The sequence below is a fragment of the Ochotona princeps genome, chromosome 26, assembly GCF_030435755.1.
Source record: "Ochotona princeps isolate mOchPri1 chromosome 26, mOchPri1.hap1, whole genome shotgun sequence".
In the NCBI taxonomy this organism is placed as follows: domain Eukaryota; kingdom Metazoa; phylum Chordata; class Mammalia; order Lagomorpha; family Ochotonidae; genus Ochotona; species Ochotona princeps.
The window spans coordinates 9305678-9328961 of NC_080857.1; the positions used below are offsets into that span (position 1 = coordinate 9305678).

The 23284-nt window shown below is 43.5% G+C and overlaps 1 protein-coding gene across 3 annotated transcripts in view; it reads right to left on the reverse strand.

Moving 5' to 3' along the window:
* Positions 1 to 1996: 1996 nt before the first annotated feature.
* TTC8 (tetratricopeptide repeat domain 8) overlaps positions 1997 to 23284 on the reverse strand; it is a 40987-nt gene continuing 19699 nt past the window's right edge. For all 3 annotated transcript variants that reach the window (XM_058655334.1, XM_058655332.1, XM_058655333.1), the window contains 8 exons: positions 20638 to 20723; positions 17649 to 17736; positions 14725 to 14835; positions 7642 to 7781; positions 6112 to 6286; positions 5691 to 5813; positions 3363 to 3446; positions 1997 to 2578 (listed from right to left, as the gene is read on the reverse strand). In XM_058655334.1, the coding sequence (XP_058511317.1) occupies positions 2462 to 2578; positions 3363 to 3446; positions 5691 to 5813; positions 6112 to 6286; positions 7642 to 7781; positions 14725 to 14835; positions 17649 to 17736; positions 20638 to 20723 (924 nt within the window). In that variant the 3' untranslated portion in view covers positions 1997 to 2461. The remainder of the gene's footprint in view (positions 2579 to 3362; positions 3447 to 5690; positions 5814 to 6111; positions 6287 to 7641; positions 7782 to 14724; positions 14836 to 17648; positions 17737 to 20637; positions 20724 to 23284) is intronic.

Here is a 23284-nt window from a genome sequence, read left to right on the forward strand (position 1 = left end):
GGGATCTCAGCAATGGACCATTCACGGACCACAGAAACTGTCTTTGATTTCAAAGAAGTGAAAGGACAGCCTCTCAAAAAATGTTTTTATTCAGCCACACAAGACTGATGCCATCAACATGGAAGGACATGAAACCAGTTCTTTTTGACTTGTTTCTCCCCTAAAATCGGAGCCATGTCAACCATTTTGAAACTCTAGAATGTATCCATGGAACATTCTAGCTGACTCACTTGTTAAAACTTAAAAATTTCTGATGACAGGTTTTTCCTGAACCCAGTTTCAAGTTCACCATTCCCCCGAGCTGAGTCCCCTCTCAGCCTTTCTAAAATCTTCATTTTTTTCCTGAGTGCTTCGGCTATCCCAGGGAGAGGTTCTTGACAGAAAATTCCTTCTACTTGTAGAGCTGCTGCTGGAAAATGAGTTAGTGATGTGCTATCTTCATGAACCTTCTAGGCCATTCATTAGATTCTGATAGCTACCCTGGTACTTGCTAATATCATTCAGAATAGTAACAGAAGAATTGCATTCATGAAGAACTAGCTCGAAAGTGACACACCTGTAGAGAAGGAAGAGCTTCTAATGTCAGCAGTTACTCAGTGCAGCCTTCTCGTCAGATCTCGTTTTCATCAACTAGAACAAAGCTCAACAAGGCAACTTTTGGACAATTTGGAATTGCGCATTGAATCACTCTGCTATGTGATCATGGTTAACGGGCCCTCTCTAGAATGTTGGCAGATCTGAGGAGACGCACTCCACAAACACGTATTTTTTGCAAGCACAAATGTAGCTCCTGATGCGGTGTTACCAGTGTCCTCATTCTTCCCTCAGTCACCCTGGCCCCCTTGGCTCTGGTGCTCGCACTGAATTAACACAGCATCTCCCTTGGACCACTTTAGGAATATATTCTCTTACCTGTCAACTTTACTCAAGCACACGGCATTCAGTTTAAATGACAGGTGTTTTATTGAGAGGCAGAAAAGGAGATGCGATTTCCCACGATGGTAAAGAGCACGCACTTGGGGACCATGCTGTGTCTGAATCACAGCTCTAACAAGTACCAGTCTTGGAACCTTCCGTTCTCCGTGCTTCGGCTTTCTCCTAAGTGAAAGGGACACACAGGACCGCAGCAGGAAGGAAATGAGCCGACGTGAAACATTTAGGACATACGATGTCCTCAGTAGAAGCCAGGACTTACTATTCACTTATATAACTTTTAGCAACTTAGAATATGCCTGACATGATCAAATGTGAATCTAAATACCGGGTGCAGTATTAGTGCACCCAAGGGTGCTTGAGCAAATTCTCAAGAGCTCAATGAGCACTCATGTTTTGGAGAATGAGGAAACGTTCCAGTCTACTGCAGAGCTGCGATTGCGGGTTCCAGTGTGACGTCACCACCCAGGAGAGGGGCGACTCTGGCCCTTGCTTGGTACCATGAGGAAGGTGGCCTGCACATTCTCGAACATCACTTCCGATCACCTCTAGTCATAACTCACTGAACTTCATTTTTTGCTGTTGCTCTGTTAGCTAAGTAGTAATACTTATAAATCTAAAAAGCCTAAAGAGATTATAAATAAATATCTATAAAATGGTTGTCAGGATCCCCAAAACTGAGGTTGAGGGGCCCTGACCCATTAGCATGCCCTGTCTGAGCATTTAATGGGTACTCCACTGAACAAGGTAGTCTGAGAGCCTCCCCAGAACCCGCACCGTCCTGTAGGTGCAGACAGCCTGACCCTGGACAGACCACAGGTGAGTCTCCCGTACTGGGACTCCACAGTCCATCCTGATCATCTTACACATCTCTGGCTTCTCTTCAGTCACTGGGGTTCCAGTGTGTTGACCTTATTAATCTTTCCCCAAATAGCCCCCTCTGATCTCAAAGACTGATCAAGTTCCCATCCTTCTTCACACCTTGCAATGGGGATCAACTTTCAATCCATAAAGCTTTAGGGGCCACTCAAATCACATCCAACCCACAGCAGTAGTGTCTTTGTCTTACACACTGGTTTATTTTAAAGCTCAGCATACAGCCACAAAGTAGTTGACAAAAAGTAGTTTAAAGTACAATTCTTAAGGTTTAAATAGAGTCTGCAGGTAGCATACACATACTTTCAGCCAGAGAAGGGGAGTGTAAAGTGCTGATTTCAGACCCCTTAAAGCTATGTAAGTATTAACAGTATAAGCACTATAAAAATATACATTTATAAAAATTTGCAGAAAGCATAAAAATTGCTTAGGAAATATAAACATTCATCATAATTTTCCAATATCATACACAGAAACAGTTATACAGTTTCCACTCTGTTTTTCGGTTTCAACTCTTTTCTATGTCACCTTCATTCATTTCAAGCCCAGCCCGGCATCACACGGATATTGTATTACAGATACAGAATCACATAGTGCTCTCTTGCTCTTGTGCAATGCTCTTTCCTAAGAACCTATTGGGTCTACAGAACAATCAGAGCATAGCAAAATGTTGCTTTAATTGTTTAATTAAGTGTTGTGTGTCCACGTGACCTGGATATGCGGCTTCAGACTTCTGAGCGGCAGTGTAGCTTTTCTGCAGGTCTCCGATCTGTAAGAAATTCAGCAGAAAGCAGGTGGGAGAGGCAAAAAGAAACTAGCACCCCACTTGCATATGCTAGGAACTCGGAGGACCCTACAAGGTAAATGGCTCCATGACACTGCTTTGATTTTAGAATTCTCTCACCTAGATCATAATCCATCTTAAGACAAAGGGCATAAAAATAAATAACCAATGATATAGATAAGTTACACCCTATGATGGCTGCCTTGTCAGGCCTACAGAAGCCTGAGGTATCTTTCCTGGATATCGGGAGTGCTTGAAACAGAAGACGGCATTTGCAAGGCAGCACAGGCAGTGCTGTCAGCTTCAGAAAGCCAGCTGCAAGAAACCACAAGGACCTATTTTGATCAAGGTGTCACCCTTCAGAAAGACAAATTCAAAGAAAAGGGGTTGTATTCCAGATATGCCAACACAATATTGAGAACATATGTGGTTTCAAAAGCTCAATAAGATGTGATGCCGTTCCTGAAAGCAGCCACACTTTCCTTGCTGCTTAATTGTGGTAGCATAGCATGGTGGGACACACACAGGCCTCCCTGTGAACCCACACACAGTCACTGCCACGGGACTCCAAACAGGAGTTCTGAGGCTGCAGGAGGCAGATGGTTTCTGCCCATTTTACTGATGGCTGCATCCTCCGTGCTGACAAGAGAGAAGGGTTGGACCTGGGCTTGCCGGCATCTTAACTACTAAGCAAGATATCTAGACTTAATTTTTAAGCTAAGAAAGTAAAAGAAACATCAGTTCATAAATGAAGAAAGGAAGAGATTACCTTGTTAGAGATTGTTGCAAAATTAAAATGCGGTTCATACATGTGGGGAGCTAACGATGATGCAGTCTGTAACAGCGCTCGGGCCTGGGTAATAAAGAAAAGGAACAATCAAAGGCGTGTGAGCATACGTCAGCACTACACCTGTGATTTGTTCTGTAAAATAATTCTTTATCCAGGATGGGATTTAATGAAACATGTCTTTGTGATGAATACAGATGATGATGCCTCGTGAAATAGGACTCACTGAAACACAACTGACTACTGATGTCTTACTAAACTATGTTGATCATAAATCCTTCAAAAGCCAGAGAAAATAAGAGAACTGAAAGTCTGGAGTAATCTTCAAATTGTTTGAAAACTACTGATCTCATAAAGTTTGTATTTCAATATGACTTGCAATTTAAATGCTATCTCAAGACTAAAAAAAAAAGTCTTAGAAATCCAGATTTTGTTGCTGTTGGTTGAGTTAGCAGGTTCAAATTATTGTTCTCTAATATAATAGCAAGAATAAAAACCCAGGGATAGTAATGCATTTTAAAGTCCAAAGTTCCATGTCAAAGCAAGTGTCCATTTTATACTAGTTAGTTTTTGTTTATAACATGCGAATCCACCTTATTTCCTTTGGGAGTGGTGATGAGACAAAGGTCTATCCAACGAGGTGTCTGCCTTTGTTTCTGCTAAAGGTTCATCTCTCTGCTCAGGATGCCAGGGCGGAGGCCAACGTCTTGCCATGCTGCTTAACCATGTCCAGGATCTCCGGAAAAGTCACTGGCCCTCTTCTAGTCTCCATCTTTGTAAGTTGGAGACTGTAATAACATTTATCTTGGATTGCTATTAATAAGATATGAAAGTATTCAGCATCTAAAAGTTTGGTTCTGAATGTAACTTACACCTGCCATGAGCGTACTGCTGTACGTCTACCATGCCAAGTGCTTACGCATGATGTTAAGCCTCACACAGCTCCTTCAGTCGGCGTATTTATGTAGTATACATCACCCAGCTCCTACCCTGGCCAGGCACTATTTCACAGGCTGGGAACACGAAGTTACTTGACAGGTTAAGATCGCTGCTTTCATGCAGTTGATATTCCACATTCTACTCATAACTACGAAAATATATGGTAAAATTAAAAGTAAGAAGAAGAAAGGAAAATAAGAAACATGACATCAAGGTTTTTTAGAATAATGTTTGAGAAGGCCCATCCAAAGGAGGTGGTATTTAAGCCAAGACCTCAAGGACCAAAAAAACAAAAAACAAAAAACAAAAAACCCCACCTTGTTGTTGCAAGACGTGAAGGAAGAGCATTCAAAGGCCCTGCCGGAAGACTGCACACCGCACATGTGCTGAGCAGCAAGGCAGCTGATGTGTTCAGAAGTCAGTGGGAAAGAAACGGCACAAGGTGGGGTGCAGGAGGGAACTGGGGGCCAGGTTATCGAGGGCCTTGGAGGCTACAATCAGGATTCCAGATTTTATTCCAAGGGCAAGGAGAAAGCACTGGAGGGTTTTAAGCAAAGTAGTTAAGAAAAGAATCTTGTTCTTGGTAGTTCTGAGGAGGCTGTCTGGTAGGGTGCGCTCAGGTGCTGATGCGTGTGGGAACAAAATGCCAGATGCAGGCCCCAGGAGCAGTCCAAGAAGACAGCAGTGGTTTGGAGGAGGGCGAGAGGAACAGGGAAAGCAACCAGGTGCAGGGTGTCCAGGGGAAGCAGGAGAAAGAGACAAGGCTGGCTCCCAGGACGTCAGCTTTAACTGCTACGTGGGGATCAGGGGGTGCTGAGCAGCACAACAGTTCACTAAGGCAGGAAGGAACAGGAGCTCATGTTTGCTCTCATAAAATGCTTCTTCTTTTTTTTTAAAGAAGTAACTTGTCCAAGCTCACTTAGCTAACATGTGCCAAAGCGATGATTCACATCTAGAACCGTCAGGCTCCAGAACCCACTTATATTTCATTTGTTAAAAATTATGTATTTATTTACCTGAGAGGCAGAGAGAAGGAGACACAGAGAGGGGGAAGGAAAGGCAGCTCCCATCCCAAATGCTCACAGTGGTCAGGTCTGGGCCAGACAGAGGCAGGAGCCCAGAACTCAATATTGGTTTCCTACAAGGGTGGCAGGGGCCCAGCTCTCTCAACCACCACCTGCTTCTCACAATGTGCATTAGCAGGAAGCTGGAGTCAGGAGCCAGAACCAGGTATCGAACCCATGTACTCCAACATGGACACAGCTGTCTTTACCTCCAGGGCTCATTTTAAGTTAGATAACAATCACCGTTCAGGACAGCTTTCCTTTGAAGAAAGCAGAGTGCCTGCTGGGCTGCGGCTAGGTCCCTGACCTGTTCGACGTGGCCCTTCCGCATCTCCAGCACGGCCAGGTTGTTATAGGCCTCGGCGTGGTGGTTGTTGTTGACCAGAGCCAGTCTAAAACACTGATGGGCCAAGTTCGTGTCTCCTATGCCCTGTAAGAGAGGCACCAATTCGCACACGTGAATCCATACGCTTCCTTTTGTCAGCCCCTCTCATCTTTCCTCATTGAAATCTTTCCTGCTACCATAGGAAAGGTGGCAAGCATCCACCACAGGAGTCAGGCGTGAATTTCAGATGGGGGAGTTTGACTTGGGGACAGAGAACGAAGAATGGTTGACTCCTGTATGTCTCTAAACTGCCACAGAAAACTGTGACAAAACCTAGATATACAATACCTAGACATTTCTTCCAACTTTTCATACCAGAAATTATATCAGGAAAATAGCGTACCACAGCTACGTGTCCCAGGTTGTACCACACATCGGCTGTCTCCTCTTCATGTTCGGCCAGAGAAAGGGCACGTTCAAAGGAGCTGAGGGTCATGTCATACTGCTGGGCATAGAAGCAACACAGCCCCAGATTGTTAAAAAGCTGGCAATTGTAAACACCCATCTGCAGGAGTCGCCTTTTCAAAAAAAAAAAAAAAGAGCACACATCTTAGTGTCAAGCCAACACAGCATTAGGACATGCATTTTCCTTTTACCAAGTTAGAAATGAATTCATTTTTATAATGTAAACACTCTCAAAGAACAGAAGTGCAGCATTACAGTAAATTCAAAAAGATTAAAGCAAATGTAAGGATACTTCAAATAGTCCTTGGAAAATGGAATTAAAAGAGAGGCTTGTTTTGATGTGATAAACTGAATCTCTGGAATTTTGTTCTGACTACACATTTCTCTTGAGCTTTTTAAACACCCCACTTCTGCCACCACCACCTCATACAAAGATGCTCCTTTTGCAACGGTGCTGGTCATACAGAATGTGCAGGCACAGTCAGACGCAAGTAATCTAAGCTTTTCCCTCCAAAAAGTTAGTGGGAGACTAACGTGAGAACTAAATGCCACCTCAGGTCAAATCCATACACTCTAGCACTGCAAAGCTTTGGCGGCCCAAGGTGCATTCCTCAGGCCTGGCGGAGCTGAACCCACTCCTGAATCCTGTCCTCTACTGCTTCCTCGTCAAGCTCTGTCTGTAAGCTTCCACTGGGAAAAGGATCCATCTGCCCTCCATTCAGCTTTCACGGTGCAGCTCAAGGGCCCTATATTCCTTCTGGATATTATTAAATCCAAGCGACACAGGACGAGTAAGGTCAATTAGGCAAATGGAAATCCAGTCCAGTTGCTCTGAGAAAACTCAGACCCCCTTCAAGGGGGCAGGAGGAGACTCAGCTGCGTGGGCAATGCATTTGCATTATTGCATTTCAGATATATTTGGAAAGAACTCTGGTCAGCTGCCAATCATCTCTTGGTATATTCCCCAAGGGCTGAAAGGACATCTGTAACTTAAAAAATTAATTCCAAAAGCATAAAATAAGCATGTGTTTAAAGAGAACCCATGAAGTAATGTATTTATTTTTGAAAAGATGTTTGGACAAGAGTTTACAATCTTTCATAAACAGGTGACCCTCTTTCAAGCCATGCAGTTAACTGCTCTTTGCAAATCTCTTCACTCTTTCTGTTTGTGTCTTTATGATTGGTGGCATTAACAAGGGCAATGATGATTAGAAATATTCAAACAGTTGCCAATTGACGACAAAATGGCTGCTCATACAATGACACACTATCAACAACGGAGTCAATTATACAGTTGTGTTTCTGCGAGATACCAAGTATCTGCATGTTTGCAGTTATTGGGTTGTCACTTTCACGTTCATGTAACATCTCAGTTTGGCCTGATGGTGCTTCTTGACTGCTCCAGCTTTGCTACTGCTGCACAGTGTCTTGCAGGAAAACACTTGTGCAAATTGGATATAAAGCACACCTGTAAAACCGGAGAGCTATTTCTGGTTGATCCGAATAAAAATGGTTGCTTGCAATACATGCAATGGCTTCCACGTGAGTATTGTCTTGTTTCAAAACTTCCTTGTAGTACTCAGTCGCTGAGGGAATATTGTTCATTTCCTATTCTCCATCAAGACAAAAAAAAAAAATACTTAATAAATACTGGTCATGAGTTTTTTTTTTCCTGGCAAAGTTTATGCATTCCACAGATATTGATTAAGAGCCTATCATGTGACAGGCTTCATGGCAGGCCCTGAGGACACAGAATGAACAAAAAGATAGAGGCCATATGTGGTAGGAAAGACAGACATGTGACAGACAGGCAACATAAGGTCAGGCAAGGAAAGCGACAGGAAGAAGACCAGAGGGGGCTGAGGAGAGCCGGGAGAGCGCTGCCTCTGGAGCAACGGTCCAAAAACGTCACTGTGCAGGAGATGCTATCAGACAGATCCAAACGGAGCCAGACATCAAGACCTGAGCCTAACTCACAGCAAGTGCACGAGCCTGGGGCGGAACACAAGCAGTCAAGGGCAGTTGGAGAGAGGGCCGTCAGGGGCACCAAAGGAGAACAAAGAGGCACCAGAGCCTTGGTCAACCCCAGGAAGAACCTCAGATTTCCTTCTGAAGTTGCTCTGAAGGAAAACCGCCAGAGGTTTAAAAGCAGAAGATTAACACAACTGCACTATGTCGGCAACTTAAAAAGAACATTTTGGAAGGAGGGATGAGTAGTCGGCCTCCTGGTTAAGGTGCTGCTGTAAATGCCTGTGTCCATCTCACAGGAATCAGGCACAGGCCTGGCTCCTCCCTCCAGGCCAAGGCAGAGCCTGGCAGGTGACACCGTTGGCTCAAGCAACTGGGTTCCTGTCACCCATACAGGAGACCTGGACTGAATCCCCGCACCCAACTTGAGCCCAGCTCAGGTCCAGTCACTGCGTGCCTTTGGAGGCTGAACCACAGTGTGGGAATTTTGTCCATTTGCCTCTCCAAGGAATAGATAAAGAATGAAGAATATCTTGGTTGCTAAGTGCAGGGAAGCATGGGAGCAGGCAGACCAAGAGCCAGGATAAAAAGAATGGAATTCAGCCAAAAAAAAAAAAAAACCAAAAAAAAAACCAAAAAAAAAAACCCACCCAAAAACAAAAAACAAAAAAAAATTGAGCATTTCTCTCAAACTCACCTTCAAGGTCCACTTCAGGTTCCATCCACATCCTTTCAAAAGTATTCCCGAGACCCCTCACTCCACATAGCTCTCTCTGCCTTTCAACTTACGTGACATTCATTATGTGGATCATGCATTTATTTCTCACTCCATGAGGATTCCTGGTTTGTTATATTTTAATCATTCTTTATCAAATATTGGATTCCACTAATCACAAGAAGCAAGGAGGTCAGTGGTGTGACATAGCGGATGAAGCTGCCACTTACAACAGTGTCATCCCATAGGGGCACCACTTCATGTCCTGGTTGCCTTACCCGAACCTTGTGGTTGAACACCCACCACCTAGGTTCCTCCTGCCACAAGACAGTGGCAGCAGGGCAGGGCCAGACACCAAATCCCATTCCCAAGACTCCCTCATGGCATACTCACCATGGCAGGGGGGTGGGGGATCTCACAGGCCTCCCAAAAGCTCAGGACTTGCTCACCACATGGTGATGGTGTCCATGGCCAAGGTCCCAAGCATTAGATCCAACCTGACTCAGGTATCCTCTGCTTCCGCCACGCTGCTGGGGGCTCCTTTTACCCAAACCCCATGGTTGAACACCCACCCCATTGGTTCCTCCTGCTACAAGATGCTGGTGGCCGGTTGCTTTACTTCCAATCCAGCTCCCTGCTCATGGCCTGGGGAAAGAAGTGAACTGTGGTCTCAGTGCTTGGGCCCTTGTTCCCCACATGGGAAAACTGGAAGGAACTCCAGGCTCCTTGCTTTGGCCATTGTGGTCATCTGGAGGATGAACCAGTGCAGGGCAGATCTCTTTCTCTCTCTCTCTTTCTCTCTCTCTCTGTGACTGACTTTTAAATAAATAAACAAAACCTTTGGTTGAAGAACATCATACAATGCATTTTTAAACATTGAATTCTTGACACTAATGATGGATTTATTTAGATATATTCTGACATGCAACACAGATCAATCTTTGGCATTCTTTCAAGTGTGTGTATATGTGTATACATATAAACAACACACACACACATATATATGTTGTATGTAGGTAAATAAATTCAATATGGTATTTCTTCAAATGCAAAAATATTCTTAATCCTTTTCTTAAAAAATAAGCTTTACAGAGTTAAGCATTTGGCCTAAGAATTAAGACACACTGTGGGACACCTGCACCCCACATCAGGGTGCCTGGGTTTGAGTCTTGGCTCTGCTTCTGAGTCTAGCTTTCTGCTAATGGGCACCTGGGGAAACAGCAAATGATAGTTCAAGTAGTTGGGTCTCCTCCAGCCATGCAAGAGACCTGGACTTGGTCTGCAGTTCCTGGTTTTGTGCCAGTCCAGCCCCAGCTAGTGTGGGCACTTAGGCAGTGAACCAATGGGTAAGAGCTCTCTGTTGGTCTCTCTCTGTCTGCCTCTCAAATAAATACAGATTTTAAAATAAGCTGTCTCATTTGTGAAATGACAGCTCCCTTATTTATTATTTATTTGAGAGGCAGACAAACACACAGAGGTCGACAGACAGAGCTCCCAACCACTGGCTCACTCCTCAGGTACTCACAATGGCTGGTCTGGGGCCAGAGTTAGGAGGGAGGAATGCAGTCTAAGCGAGCAGCCAGAGCCAGGAGCTGAAGTAGTGCACTCCCCTGAGGGGTGTGGGTGTCTTAATTCCCAGCCTAAATGCCTGTTCCTTTCATCACTTTTTGACTTGGTCACCTAAGCACACACTATTTCACATAATATTGTTCCATTTGTTGGTGACACCATTTTTTCTTTTATGTTCACTGACAATTAGGAAGCTAGATATTTATGAGATAAATGGGACCTTTCAATGTGAAATGAACAGACCGGACGAATTCATATATCCGCCTCCTGCATGCATCGCTTCTTTGCAGTGAGAACTCACACTCACTCTCAGCGTTTGCTAAAGGCCGCTCCACTGCTGTCGCTAGGGTTTTCTTTGCAGCCAGGAGACAGCCATCGCCTGTGCTTTCTGAGCCTTACCAGCAGGTGTCAACCACGGCCACAGTCTGGAATCATTAACAAGTTCACCATGCTGCCAGGAACTCCCAACAGGTTCCAATAGCTCCGTGACAGCTGCCCCTGGGCTCAGAGATCAAAAGCCCTGTCTACTTTCAGATGCACCCCAATTCCAAAAACACCCAAAATGTGGACAATGAAAGTCTTATAGAATCCATGAAATAGGAGTGTTACAAGTTCCTAAAGAACAAGATCACGTAATTTCTCCTCTTGGCATCTAATTCAGTGCTTCTGGTTACTGAAAAGTTCAAAAGCAAGAATAAAAGTTTCTAAAATGTTCTTATACTCCACTCCTACTGTAACAGAGACACTCAAGTTTTCTGAACTCAAGATCCCTTTAAACACTTAAAAATTGCTGAGAATCTGACAACAGCTTCATTTATGTCGTATCTATCGATATCATAAGCTGAACTGACATTTTCAAATGTCTATTACTTCATTCTGAAGAACACAGCCGATCTATCAATCTAATAGCATATTTTTGTGAAAAATAAGAGGCTCTCCTGAGTGAAGAAGGTCTGCAGACGGTACAGCCACGCCTGTGACAAGCTGGCTCTGTCTAACTCAGAGACAGAAGCTGTCCAGTTTTTGTGGCCACTTGTTCCAATTCTTGTATCTGAAAAAGGTTAATGGTTTGTCCTGCATTCATCTCAGCTTTGTGTTTATCACTCAGTTCAATCGGTTTAACAGGCATCTTTGATCACATCCTCAATTTTCATATGCATGAACATATGTCAGCTCTATTCTGCTCCCTTATTCCTGTATCAGAATTACTTAAATTAGACCAGCTCTAGAATAGATTTTATTAATGTGCTTCAAAATAACACTTTCCGCTATATAAATGTCATTCCAACCATATAATAAGCATGGAATCACGGAACTGATTTTTACACTGGTTATTTTTGGCACAAATAAAAAAAATACTAACTACAATTAGATGTTCAATTACTTGAAGTAAAATAGCATGCAACTTAAGGAAGTGGATGCTGCCCTGGTTCTCGGACTGTTCTACAGCAGAAACCCCTCGTGAGCTCACTGGCAGTACACACACAGGGAAGGCGTGTGGACAGCAGCTACCAGCCAGGATGCCCACCTTCCAGGCCGGCGGTGTGCCAGGGTTCAAGGCCCAACTCAGCTTATAACCCAGCTTCGTGCTACTGGGCATCTGGGAGGCAGCAGATGATGAATCAAGTGGGCGAGTCCGTGATACCCACGAGGGACACCCAAACATTGCTCCTGCCTTCTGCTTGAGCCTGTCCCGGCCCCAGCTGCTGCAGGCACGTGGGGAGGAACCCAGAGACAGGAGATCCTGCTCTCCTTCTCCATTTCTCTCTCTGTGTCTTTTAAATAAATATTTGAAACACACACACACCTCAAGTCCCAGCTCCCAGGATTTCTGACTCAGCAGGGTGAGGAACGGACGATGGTTTTTTTTGCATGTTTCTTGTACCACCTCCCATGGTGATTCTCACACACAACAAAGGTCCGGGGCCCCTACAGTAACACTTCCAGGGAAAGGCCTTTCTGTTCGAACACCTCTCAACAATGAACAAATAAAATGCAGATCTATCTTTCAAACAAAATGCCTCAAGAAAAATTTAAATGACTACCAAGCAATGATAAATTCTCTTAAACAAATGTCTGTACCAAAAAAAAAAAAAAAGGCGATGAACCATTGGCAGGAAAAACATGCTCATTTTAAAATAGGAAACGTTAAGATACAGTACCAAAATGAAAGTGATAAATAAACAGCAGACAGCAAAAAGGAAGAGAATTCCCCCAAGGAAAAGCGTGATGTACACAGCAAAATCCCTACAGACATCCAGCACCGAGCAGGCTGCCACGCTAAGCAGCAAATTCCCCTATCCCATCCAGTCACTAAGGAGGACAGGAATGCGTCAGGAATCTGAAGTGGCATCATGGTAAACTGCACAAGCGAAATTAACTAGGGAAATCCAAAGGGAAATAATACTGCATCTAACTATTTCATGTCTGCTTGCTGCTGGATCACCTCCTCTGTGCTGACGTCCTCGCCTTGGCCCTCCCACTGCTGTCCCCCTCATCTGTGCTGACGTCCTCGCCTTGGCCCTCCCACTGCTGTCCCCCTCATCTGTGCTGACATCCTCGCCTTGGCCCTCCCACTGCTGCCCCCCTCATCTGTGCTGACGTCCTCGCCTTGGCCCTCCCACTGCTGTCCCCCTCATCTGTGCTGACATCCTCGCCTTGGCCCTCCCACTGCTGTCCCCCTCATCTGTGCTAATGTCCTCGCCTTGGCCCTCCCACTGCTGTCCCCCTCATCTGTGCTGATGTCCTCGCCTTGGTCCTCCCACTGCTGTCCTCCCCACCATCTGGGTCTGACGTCCTCGCCTTGGCCATCCCACTGCTGTCCTCCACACTTCCTTTCTGTTACAAATCAACCATGAACAGAGAAGGAGGAAGGCAGCTCCAGAGCGATTCCTTATCCCAGACACCACAGGAGTGACTATAATAAATTTTTGGAAGGAATTCTGTTCAGCAATTAATGGAATAGCAACTACTGCATTGAAGATGTCATGGTTGGGGTGTTGAGGTGTAGTGCGTAAAGTGTCCACCTGCAATGTTGGCAGCCCCTCGGGGCACCAGTTCATGTCCCAGCTGCTCCTTCTGATTCAGCTTGACTGGTTCTCCGCACTAATATAAAACCTTCCCCAAATAATAAGAGTAACTCGCTACATCTGCACTGTTCATATATAAGGTGCTGTCTGTGCAGAGCATCTGCTCATTTCTGTGATTCTGGAATTTTGATATGTAGTAGGCAAGGAGTGTCCATGATCCCAGTCCCTACTGAGCTTCCTGGTAGCCAGTGCTTCCCCCACATGGTCACAACCTGTTGCACAAGAAGGAAGTGGGAGAGGACTCCTAGAAGCTTGCACCTGGCCCACCTGCACTTGGCACCATGAATCTCTTCGTTTTGTATTTTTTGATGCAATAATAAATCTTGGCCATGAGACAACTGTACACTGAATTTTGATAAATTACTGAGTTTAGTGCTATGTGGATACAATATGGTCCTGGAAATAATTACAGAATATATTCACTAAGCTGTATCCTGATTGAAAACAGAAAGACAACCAAAAGATGCTGTGCCTCTTCCTACTGTCATATAGTCAATGTAATCTCAATCAATATCCCTACTGAGTTTTCATAAATTATTCTTGATAGGTCAGTCCTAAAATCTATTTGGAAGAGCCAAGTGCCAAGAATAATCAACTGTGGAGAAAAGCAAGGTAGTGAAGTTGCCTAACCTGGTGCCAGGAATTCCACGACTTACTGGAAAGCAGGTTTTAATCAGGCAGCAGGGGAGAAGCGACTCTCTAGAACATGACTCTAAAATTGATAGAACAAGCAAATAGCTAAAGTAGCCAAGACACTCCTAATGAAGATGAATTCCACCAGATACATTATAAAGTAATTAAAGTAGCATAACATTGACACAAGGCTGGTTAAACAGATCAACAGGACACAACACAAAGGTCTAAAATATATATTTATCATGTATGAGAAAAATGATATTTGAGCCTGGAGACTTTGAAAAAGGATCCACAAATATGCTGGGGTAACAAACATGCTACTAACACAGAAGAAAGAATTTAAATCTCTATCCAGCCACTCTCTACTCTCTCCTGTAAGTCTGAAATACTTCACAATGAAAACTTAGTTCAGCCAAGCGCATACACAAAAATCTCATATCCCACAGACACACCACAGGCTAACAACAGTAATTTTGTAAATTTTTTTTTTTGCTAAAACCTCAAGAGTCCATGAGCTTTCCATAGCATATAATCTCTATTTCACATCAACTTTTAAAAGTAATATGAAAATTACCTCATAGATCCTGGCAATTCCACAAAGCAGAGCTACCTCTCCTGGAAATTTCTCCAAGCCTTGTTTGAAAAGATTTAAAGCTGTCACAGGTTGATCCAACGCAATGGAAACCTAAAAAGCAAGATATATTTCCATACAAGTGTCAGTTCTTAAAATGACAGTATTTGATAAAAAAAAAAAAAAGAAAGAGAGAGAGAGAAAGAGAGAGAGAGCTTGTAATTACTGGCTAACAATCTCTTAGGACAAGCAAAAAAAAAAAAAAAAAACACCTCAGAAATGTGAGGCTGAATGTCCAGTAGTGATTCTATAGTTTTACTTCCACATGTTGCATATAAGGCATTCATTCATTAATTTATTCCTACAATATAAGATACTGGGCAGTAACTAGACAAGGAAAGGATGAAGGAAAAATCTTTTGAGGGCAGAGCAGACACGACATTAAGGGATGTCTATAAGATGGCATTAAGGGACCAATCAGGGGACGGCAGAGGAAGATGCCAGCGCAAGCATGCCAGCACAAGGACGAGGACTCAGAGCGGCAGGGCAGAGGCGGCTTGTGCACAGACCCCCGCAGCGCGTGAGCACCCATTCACTTGCTAGCTCCACCTAATGAGCAACTGAGACACAAGCATGGACAAACCATCGGCTTAGTGGGAATGCTTTCAACACAGATCATCGGGATTTTATGCATACGGAAACAGAAGGCTATATTTGTTTTCATGATTGCAGATTCATTTTCTAAACATGGATACACATCAATCTGTCAATAGCATTTATCACTAAAGTATAAGATTGGAGGGACAGGTACAGGTGAGAACATTGGCCTTTTACCTTATACACTTCTGTATCATTTTTAAAAATATAATAAATGATTAAATTAATGTACCCAGTGATGTATTTAATGATCTTAATTAGAAACTAAAATCTGCAAGAAAGAAAATGCTAAAAAAAATCCTAAAAAAAAGTGTATGTATCTCTTTTATGTAATAACCATTCCTCCATATTTTAAAAGAAACAAGTTAACCTGTACCTCTAAAAAACCACATAGGGAATAATGGATTTAAACAAATCAGTTTACTGAAAAATAGGTGAAACCATGGTTTAACAACATTTACAAAAAAAGCACATTTTTTTTTCAACCAATGAATGGCAAGTTGACAAAGTAACAGATAATATGACCTGAGCCTTCATTTCAACTGCTCCTTTCAGAAAGTCTACCACCTGGGATGCTCTGAAACTTCTACTAGAATTGAAGGTTAATACATAATAGATAAACAGTTTTACGGTTTTATTATTTTTTGTATACTGACTTTCTACAATATAACTTTCACTTTATTGGGGAACTAACTTTTTTTTAAAAAAGATCTATTTATTTTTATTGGAAAGGCAGGCTTACAGAGAGAAGGAGAGACACAGAGAGAAAGATCTTGCATCTGCTCTGGTTCACTTCCCAAAGTAGCCACGATGAACAGAGCTGAGCTGATCCGAACCTAGAAGCCAGGAGCTTCCTCTGAGTCTCCCATGTAGGTTCAGGGTTCCAAGGCTTTGGGCCATCCTCTACTGCTTTCACAGGACACAGGTGGGCAGCTGGATGGGAAGTGGAGAAGCCAGGACATGAACCAGTGCCCATATGGGATCCTGGGCAGGTGCAAGGTGAGGACTTTGGCCACTAGGCTACTGTGTCAAGTCTGGGGAACTAACTTTTGTTAGTCTATCTAGAAACTAGCAGTACTTCCTTTCATATCTGGGCATTGGTATTCCACATCAGAGTGACTGGGCTTGAGTCACAGCCTCCCGCTAATGCAGACCCTGGGAGACCACAGGCGACGGCTTGGACAGTGAGTCCCTGACACCTGAACAGGAGCCCCACACTGAGTTTTTGGCTCCTGGAGTCAGTCCGCAGTGGTCCAACCTCTTATGGGCATTTAGACAGAGAACCAGCAAACAGGAATGTGCATTCTCTTTCTCTTTCTCTCTCTGCCTTTCAAATACAATAAAAATGATTTTTTAAATCTTAAAAATAGAATCAAAAATTCTTACAGATAAAGCAAGTTGCTCTCCTAGCAACACTCCATCAAATGGTTTTCTGTCTGAAGTAGCCTGAGTAAGCATCGAGACCTAACTTCTTCATCCGAATATGAAGACACCGAAGAGGCTCCTTCGCTCCCTCCGTGTCTGCGGGTGGCTCTGGGGGTGACACTAGGGTGGCTCTGGGGTGGCACTGGAGCTGGCACGGAGGGTGACACTGGGAATGGCCCTGAGGATGGCAGAGGGTGACACGGGGGTGGATCCAAGGTGGCCCTGAGGGTGGCTGTGGGGGGTGGCACCTGATGAGCTTAGGGAGCCTCAGAGACCCCAGCCTGAATGCTGCCTCTCAACAGCCAACGAACCCTGGAAAACTGACTTACCTTCAGGAGTCTCATTTGCCATAAGAGTACAAAGGAAAGCTAAGACCTTCCTTGCAGGGTTATTGCGAGGGTTAAATTAAACTGCCTATAAAACAAACCTGGCCCAATGCCCTACACTGGCAGGGGCTCAATAAGGAAAAAAATGTTCTTTTTACTATTACTCAGAGCTGAGGAATTGTGGCCGGTACACGAGCACAGGCCCTGCTGTGTACACCCGGCTCAGGAGCAGGCAGGTGTGTTGGAGAAAGGAAGGCCTCTCTGGGGCTTGCCACCTAACGTGGGGAGGGACGAGCCTAGGCGGTATCCTTCTGTACTCGGGGCAATCTTGCCAAGGGGTTTCGCATCTTTTTGTGGTGATCAATTTCTCCCTAGATGGTGAGCCTCTGTATCATCTCGCTTCTCCCCTGGCTGTAAAGAAAAGGAAGTCAAATCTGAAGGTAACAACCTGCCAACTGTTGAATGTAAATATCGATTCTGAGAAGTCATATTTCACTCAAGTTGAAAATATTTACTTACTTTTGCCAAGTAGAGAAATGTATCTACCATCTCCTGCTGTTTCAGGGCAGATTTGAATTGCTTTTCGGCTTCGCGATACATTCCTAATCTAAAAACAGCCATTCAACAAATTAGACATTCGACTTAAAAAAAAAACACTCCTGAAGTAACCTGAACGAACTGTTGACTTAACTCTAGAATGGAGATCCCAGGGTGGAATACTTAAAAAAATGTTTATTTCAGTATCTACTTATATTATTTTTTTTAAGTACACACACACACACACACACACAAAAAAAAACACTCCATCAGGCCTGTTTTTGGTTTTTGTTTGTTTGTTTGTTTGTTCGTTTGTAGGTAATCCCATCCACCCACGCAGTGAACTTGCTACGTGGGCTAGCCGCGGCCACCTACCCCAGCACTGGAGTGGAAGGAGCCAGTGTGCCCGCGCAGCTAATAGCTGCCCTAAGCCAGCTCACATCAGTTCACCAGCCAGAGCTCAGGCTCAGCCAGGCAGACGGCAACTGACCTGAATAAACGCTTAGACTCGCCACCCGACAGGAAGAACGGAAGCATGACTTTTTTTTTGAAAATATTCTTTGCCCTGAGACAAAAGTCCATGTCTTCAAAGTTATCCTTAAAACGATTTTTTATATAATTGCTACTTTTCTAGAACTTTTTTTTTCTAGTTATCTGATACTGATTTCCTGGCCTATGAATTTGAGATTTGTTTCCTGCCCACACGTGCCTGTCCCTAGGACGGTGCCCACTTCTTCTGCCTGGAAAATATATTGTTACCACTAATTATTAAAGCCCACAAGCTCAGCCTGTCTTCAACACAAGACCAAACAGTTCAGCCCGCTAGGCTTCCTCAAAATTACTCACTACTATTTAGCCAAGAGCCACTTAGGGGTAATAATGCTTTATTTTGTCAAATGAAATGAGAATAATAGACAATGGGTTCCATTGTGTAACTTTCCTTTAACAATTTCAAAGGACGGCTTTATACATTTCTCAAAGAACTCAAGAATGAATGTGACCTGGATCCAAACAGCTGTTGGAAGACTTGAAACTAAAGCGATTAAAGGTGACTCACTAAAGACTAGCCTAAAGGGAGACGTTGCGGGACGGTGTACAAGTCCCTACCTCTTCAAAGGTCCCACAAATTTATCTATTTTTTTTTATTAAATTTATTCATTAATTACATTGTGTTGTAATTACATAGAATCTGGGATTCTCCCCCCCCCCCCATGGTGGGTTCCTCCACCCTGCTGCATAACCATAGTTCAAGTTCAGTTGAAATTCCCTCCCTGCAAGTATTTGCCAAGCATAGAGTCCAACATCCCATAGACCAGACAAGTCCAACTACTTATTGGGAAGACCCTCTCTGGTCTGAGGGCAGAGTCAGCAGAGTATCCTCCCGGTCAAATAAAAGCACTAATATACCATCTGCAACAATTAACATCATTATGGTATTAATTGACATGGTATTGAGCAGTCAACATGTTAAAAATAAATGCGATTTCTTAACCACTTTCTGTGACCCCCCCATTCACAGTTCAATTTTAGTTTATATACTACAAATGACAACATATCCATAACATAACATGATATGCTTAACATCATATCGTATTAAATTAAGGCAAACATGTGGTATCTAACCTTTTGGGATTGGTTCATTTCCCTTAGCATTATGGTTTCCAGTTTGGCCCATTTGGCCACAAACAACTGCATTTTGTTTTTTTTAATAGCTGAGTAGTATTCCATGGAGTAGATGAACCATAGCTTTCTTATCCAATCCTCTGCTGATGGGCATTTTGCTTGTTTCCATGTTTTTGCAATTACTGATTGTGCTGCTATGAACATAGGAGTGCATGTTGGTTTCTCATAAAACAAGTGTTCTGGATAAGATTTATTTTATTTTTATTGCAAAGTCAGATATACAGAGAGGAGGAGAGACAGAGAGGAAGATCTTCCATCTGATGGTTCACTACCCAAGCAGCAGCAACGGCTGGAGCTGAGCCAATCCGAAGCCAGGAGCTAGAAGCCTCTTTCGGGTCTCCCACACGGGTGCAGGGTCCCAAGGCTTTGGGCCGTCCTCGACTGCTTTCCCAGGCCACAACCAAGGAGCTGGATGGGAAGCGCAGCTGCCGACATTAGAACTGGTGCCCATATGGGATCCCGGTGCATGCAAGGTGAGGACTTTAGCCACTATGCTATCGTGCCAGGCCCATGGTCCCACAAATTTAAAATAAAATATTATCAAGGCACTCTCAGATTCTGAAAAACCACGTATTTATGCACAACACATCACTTCAGCATGCTAGTCTTCAACATGTGAAGGCCGAAGCACGGTCACGGAATTCCACGACTGTTAAGTATCCATGACAAATCTGCACAAAGGCACTTGGGAAGTCGACAGAGTTCACGGAGAATGAAATTAAAAGAGAAGTCTATTTTCATGCAAAACACTAAAATGTATGCATAGCTTTTCTATAATCCATGAACTTTCTAAAAGCCCTCTCATCTACTTTTATTTGATAATGAGTTTTTTTCCAAAACAAATGATTTTAAATATTATAAGAACACATATGAAGCCAGAATAGGAGAACAGAAATTGATTTAAAAAAAAAAAAAACCACGGTGTGTAAATACAAACAAGACTGGGAGTCAAGAGGACAGGACCTCCAGGGGCCGCAGGCTTGGTTCCGGTCCAGGGTCTCTCACTGCCTCCCACAGGAAACCACAGCCCGCTCTCTGGTCTCACCTTCCTCATCTGAGAAAGGGAGCTGGATGATGCCTTGAAGCCTGCCCCTCCCAGCTCTGCCCTTCAGCACCCAATTGTGTTGCCATCATGCGATTATCAAGCAAATGCTTTCTCAAGTGAGCTGGACACATGGTTCTCGTTTGATATGACCAATATACCCACTGCCCACCCCCCAGAAAGAGAATGGATTCGAGATTTGAAAATATATCTCCATTTGTAAGGTGTGCAGGACAAAGCTCTCACCTGAGGTAACACTTTCCAATCTGCACTTTCCACCACCAGTCCTTATACTGGGAATGCTCCGTGGAGAGGGCGGCCAGCTCCAGAGCCTTGGAAAACAATTCACCTTCAATTAGGGCTTTTTTTTTTAGCTAATGTTAAACAGTCAGAAAGACCAGGCAAAACACATGCTGGGAATCAGGCAGAAGAGACTCAGGTCATTCATGTTCCCAGATGGCTCTGCCAATTTCCCCTAAATAATCAGCTCCAGACCAGAGGGCTGGCAATACATGAGACGGGAAGAAAGCAGAAGCATAATGTATTTGAATACACAAGGCACAATGGATATTTTTAAATCCTTGGGCGTGTGTACCCTTTGCCCACTGTTTATCTGCCATCTCAAGATTCATATCACACTCCCGAGCTCAGCGCTGTCCAGCGTCTGGTGTGCACAGCATGTCCGACTGTGAACTATGGAGACAGAAGTAGGCACAGGTGTTGGGCCTGGCACATGGGAGCCTGGGTAGAATGCCTGGGTAGAATGCCTGGGTTCAACACCTTCTTCCACCTCCTGACTGCTGTCCTGCGAATGTGGACCCTGGCAGCCAGTGCAGGGGCTGGGTGCAGCAGGCAGGCCTGGGTGGAATGCCTGGATCCCCACTTCAGCACAGGCATCAGGATGTAAACCAGCAGATGGGAACTCTGTCTCTGTGTGTCCCTCTTTGTACCTCTGCTTCTTAAAAAAGCAAATCATTCTCTAAGAAAAATAAAGTGTTGAGAGTTAAGCAAAAACAAGTAAGAATATAGAAAACAAGAAACTAAATCATGAAGAACACAAGCAGGACTGGGCTAGCTGCTATCTTCAACAACCATCATTTCATTATCCTGACTCCATCCTATCTTTGGCTGCAGACTAAGAAGGAACTCTTAAAATCGTTTTCATATTTCGCAGCTATTTATCCCACATCTTTAATATCTTACAGTTTGCTCCTTTTAATGCTTACAAAAGATTAGATAAGACATGACTGAATAGGAATTCAGGTTTTATAATAGAGGAAGTAGAAACCATTTTGGTAACGATAAAAGCAAATCAATCCTTATACACATTAAGGCTCCTGACAGCAGGTCTTTGGCCTAACAGCCAAGCTATCACTTGGGATGCCTGCAACCCATACTGGATGCCTGGCTTCAAGCCTCAGTTCCACATCCAGTTCCTGCTTTCTGCTCATGAGCACGCTGGGAGGCAGCAAGCGATAGTTCCAATGCTTGAACCCCTGTCATAGCCACATGGCAGACTCAGACGGAGTCCCTAGCTCCTGTCTTTGGCCTGGTCCAGCCTGGTTGCTGCAGCCATCTGGGGGAGTGAACCAGCAAATGGGAGATGTCTGTCCTCATTCTCTCTCTCTCTCTCTTAATCAAATAAATAGAAATTAATTAACAAATTAATATAACAAAGAAATTTGAAGCTCCCCTAAAGATCTGGTGAATAGAAGCTGGCTTTATTAACTTGGGAGAACTCTATTAAATAAGAGAGAAATTCTTACTGCATGTTTATTATCGCTTCTCTCAAAGCTAAAATGCTTCATTCTTTAGCCAGTGATGATTAATCATGATGTCCAACAGCTTGGTGAAAGTAACTCTTGAATTTTCAGTTCTATTATCTCAAAATGCTTCCCACATTACTGTCCACTTCTTAATATTAACTCCTTTCTGAAATGAACACCAGGAGAGTTCCTTAGATCTCCTGCTGCAAAATTAATTGCTTTTCCTGGCGTTCCCCATCTCTCTTGCTCCAGGGAAGACCTCTAAATATGCAAACCTCTTAAAAGATTGGTGTCACCATGCTGAGCCTCTAATGGACTCGAAAAATCAACATCTCTACTTGAAAGCTACGGAAATTAAGAACCAGCTATCCGCTACCTTCACAGGCTCCTTTCACTTTCTTCCTTTCTAGCCAGAAATGAAAATGAAAGCAAAAGAATGAAAAGTATAACTTCAATTAACGCTCTCTCCAGAAATGCTAGGAAAATAGCTTTCAATCAGCTTAATTCAAACAGGCATTGTAAATGTCTGAATGTATCAATTTAATGTAATCTGAAAACACTTCCCAGCGATTAGATCATATTCATTTTCCTGTTTAATATATGCTTGATCTTAGCTAAAAGGCCAAGAAATAATGACTTTTCTGTTTAATAAACACAAAGCTCCTTTTTTTTCCAGAAAAAGATATTCAAAACGTTTATAAACATTCTGACCGCCCAAGGCGAGCTTTATGCTACAGGCTGGCTGACTTTGGCCTGTTCAGATGTGGTACTGAAACAGTGTCCTTATGTAGGAGCCACGTCTGTGCTAATCTGATTCAGGAAATGAATATGAATTATTGATGCAGAATAAAAATGATTTCAAATTCTATTTTAATGATCATTCTTCCCATGACAACTACACTAGAGGACAATATCTGTAACCATTTCAAGTGAATCCTAGGGTCCCCAGGACAGATTCTTTTTCCCATCTCCATGGTTACGGAACAATGCTGTGCTCACAGAAGACGCTATTGATTGGGTTCATTTCGGCTTCAATTTCTGATTTATGTTGAAAATGTCTTAAGGGCTAAATAAAACTGTCATAGTAACAAGATTCATAACTAGAAGCCACTAACGTTTCTAGAAAT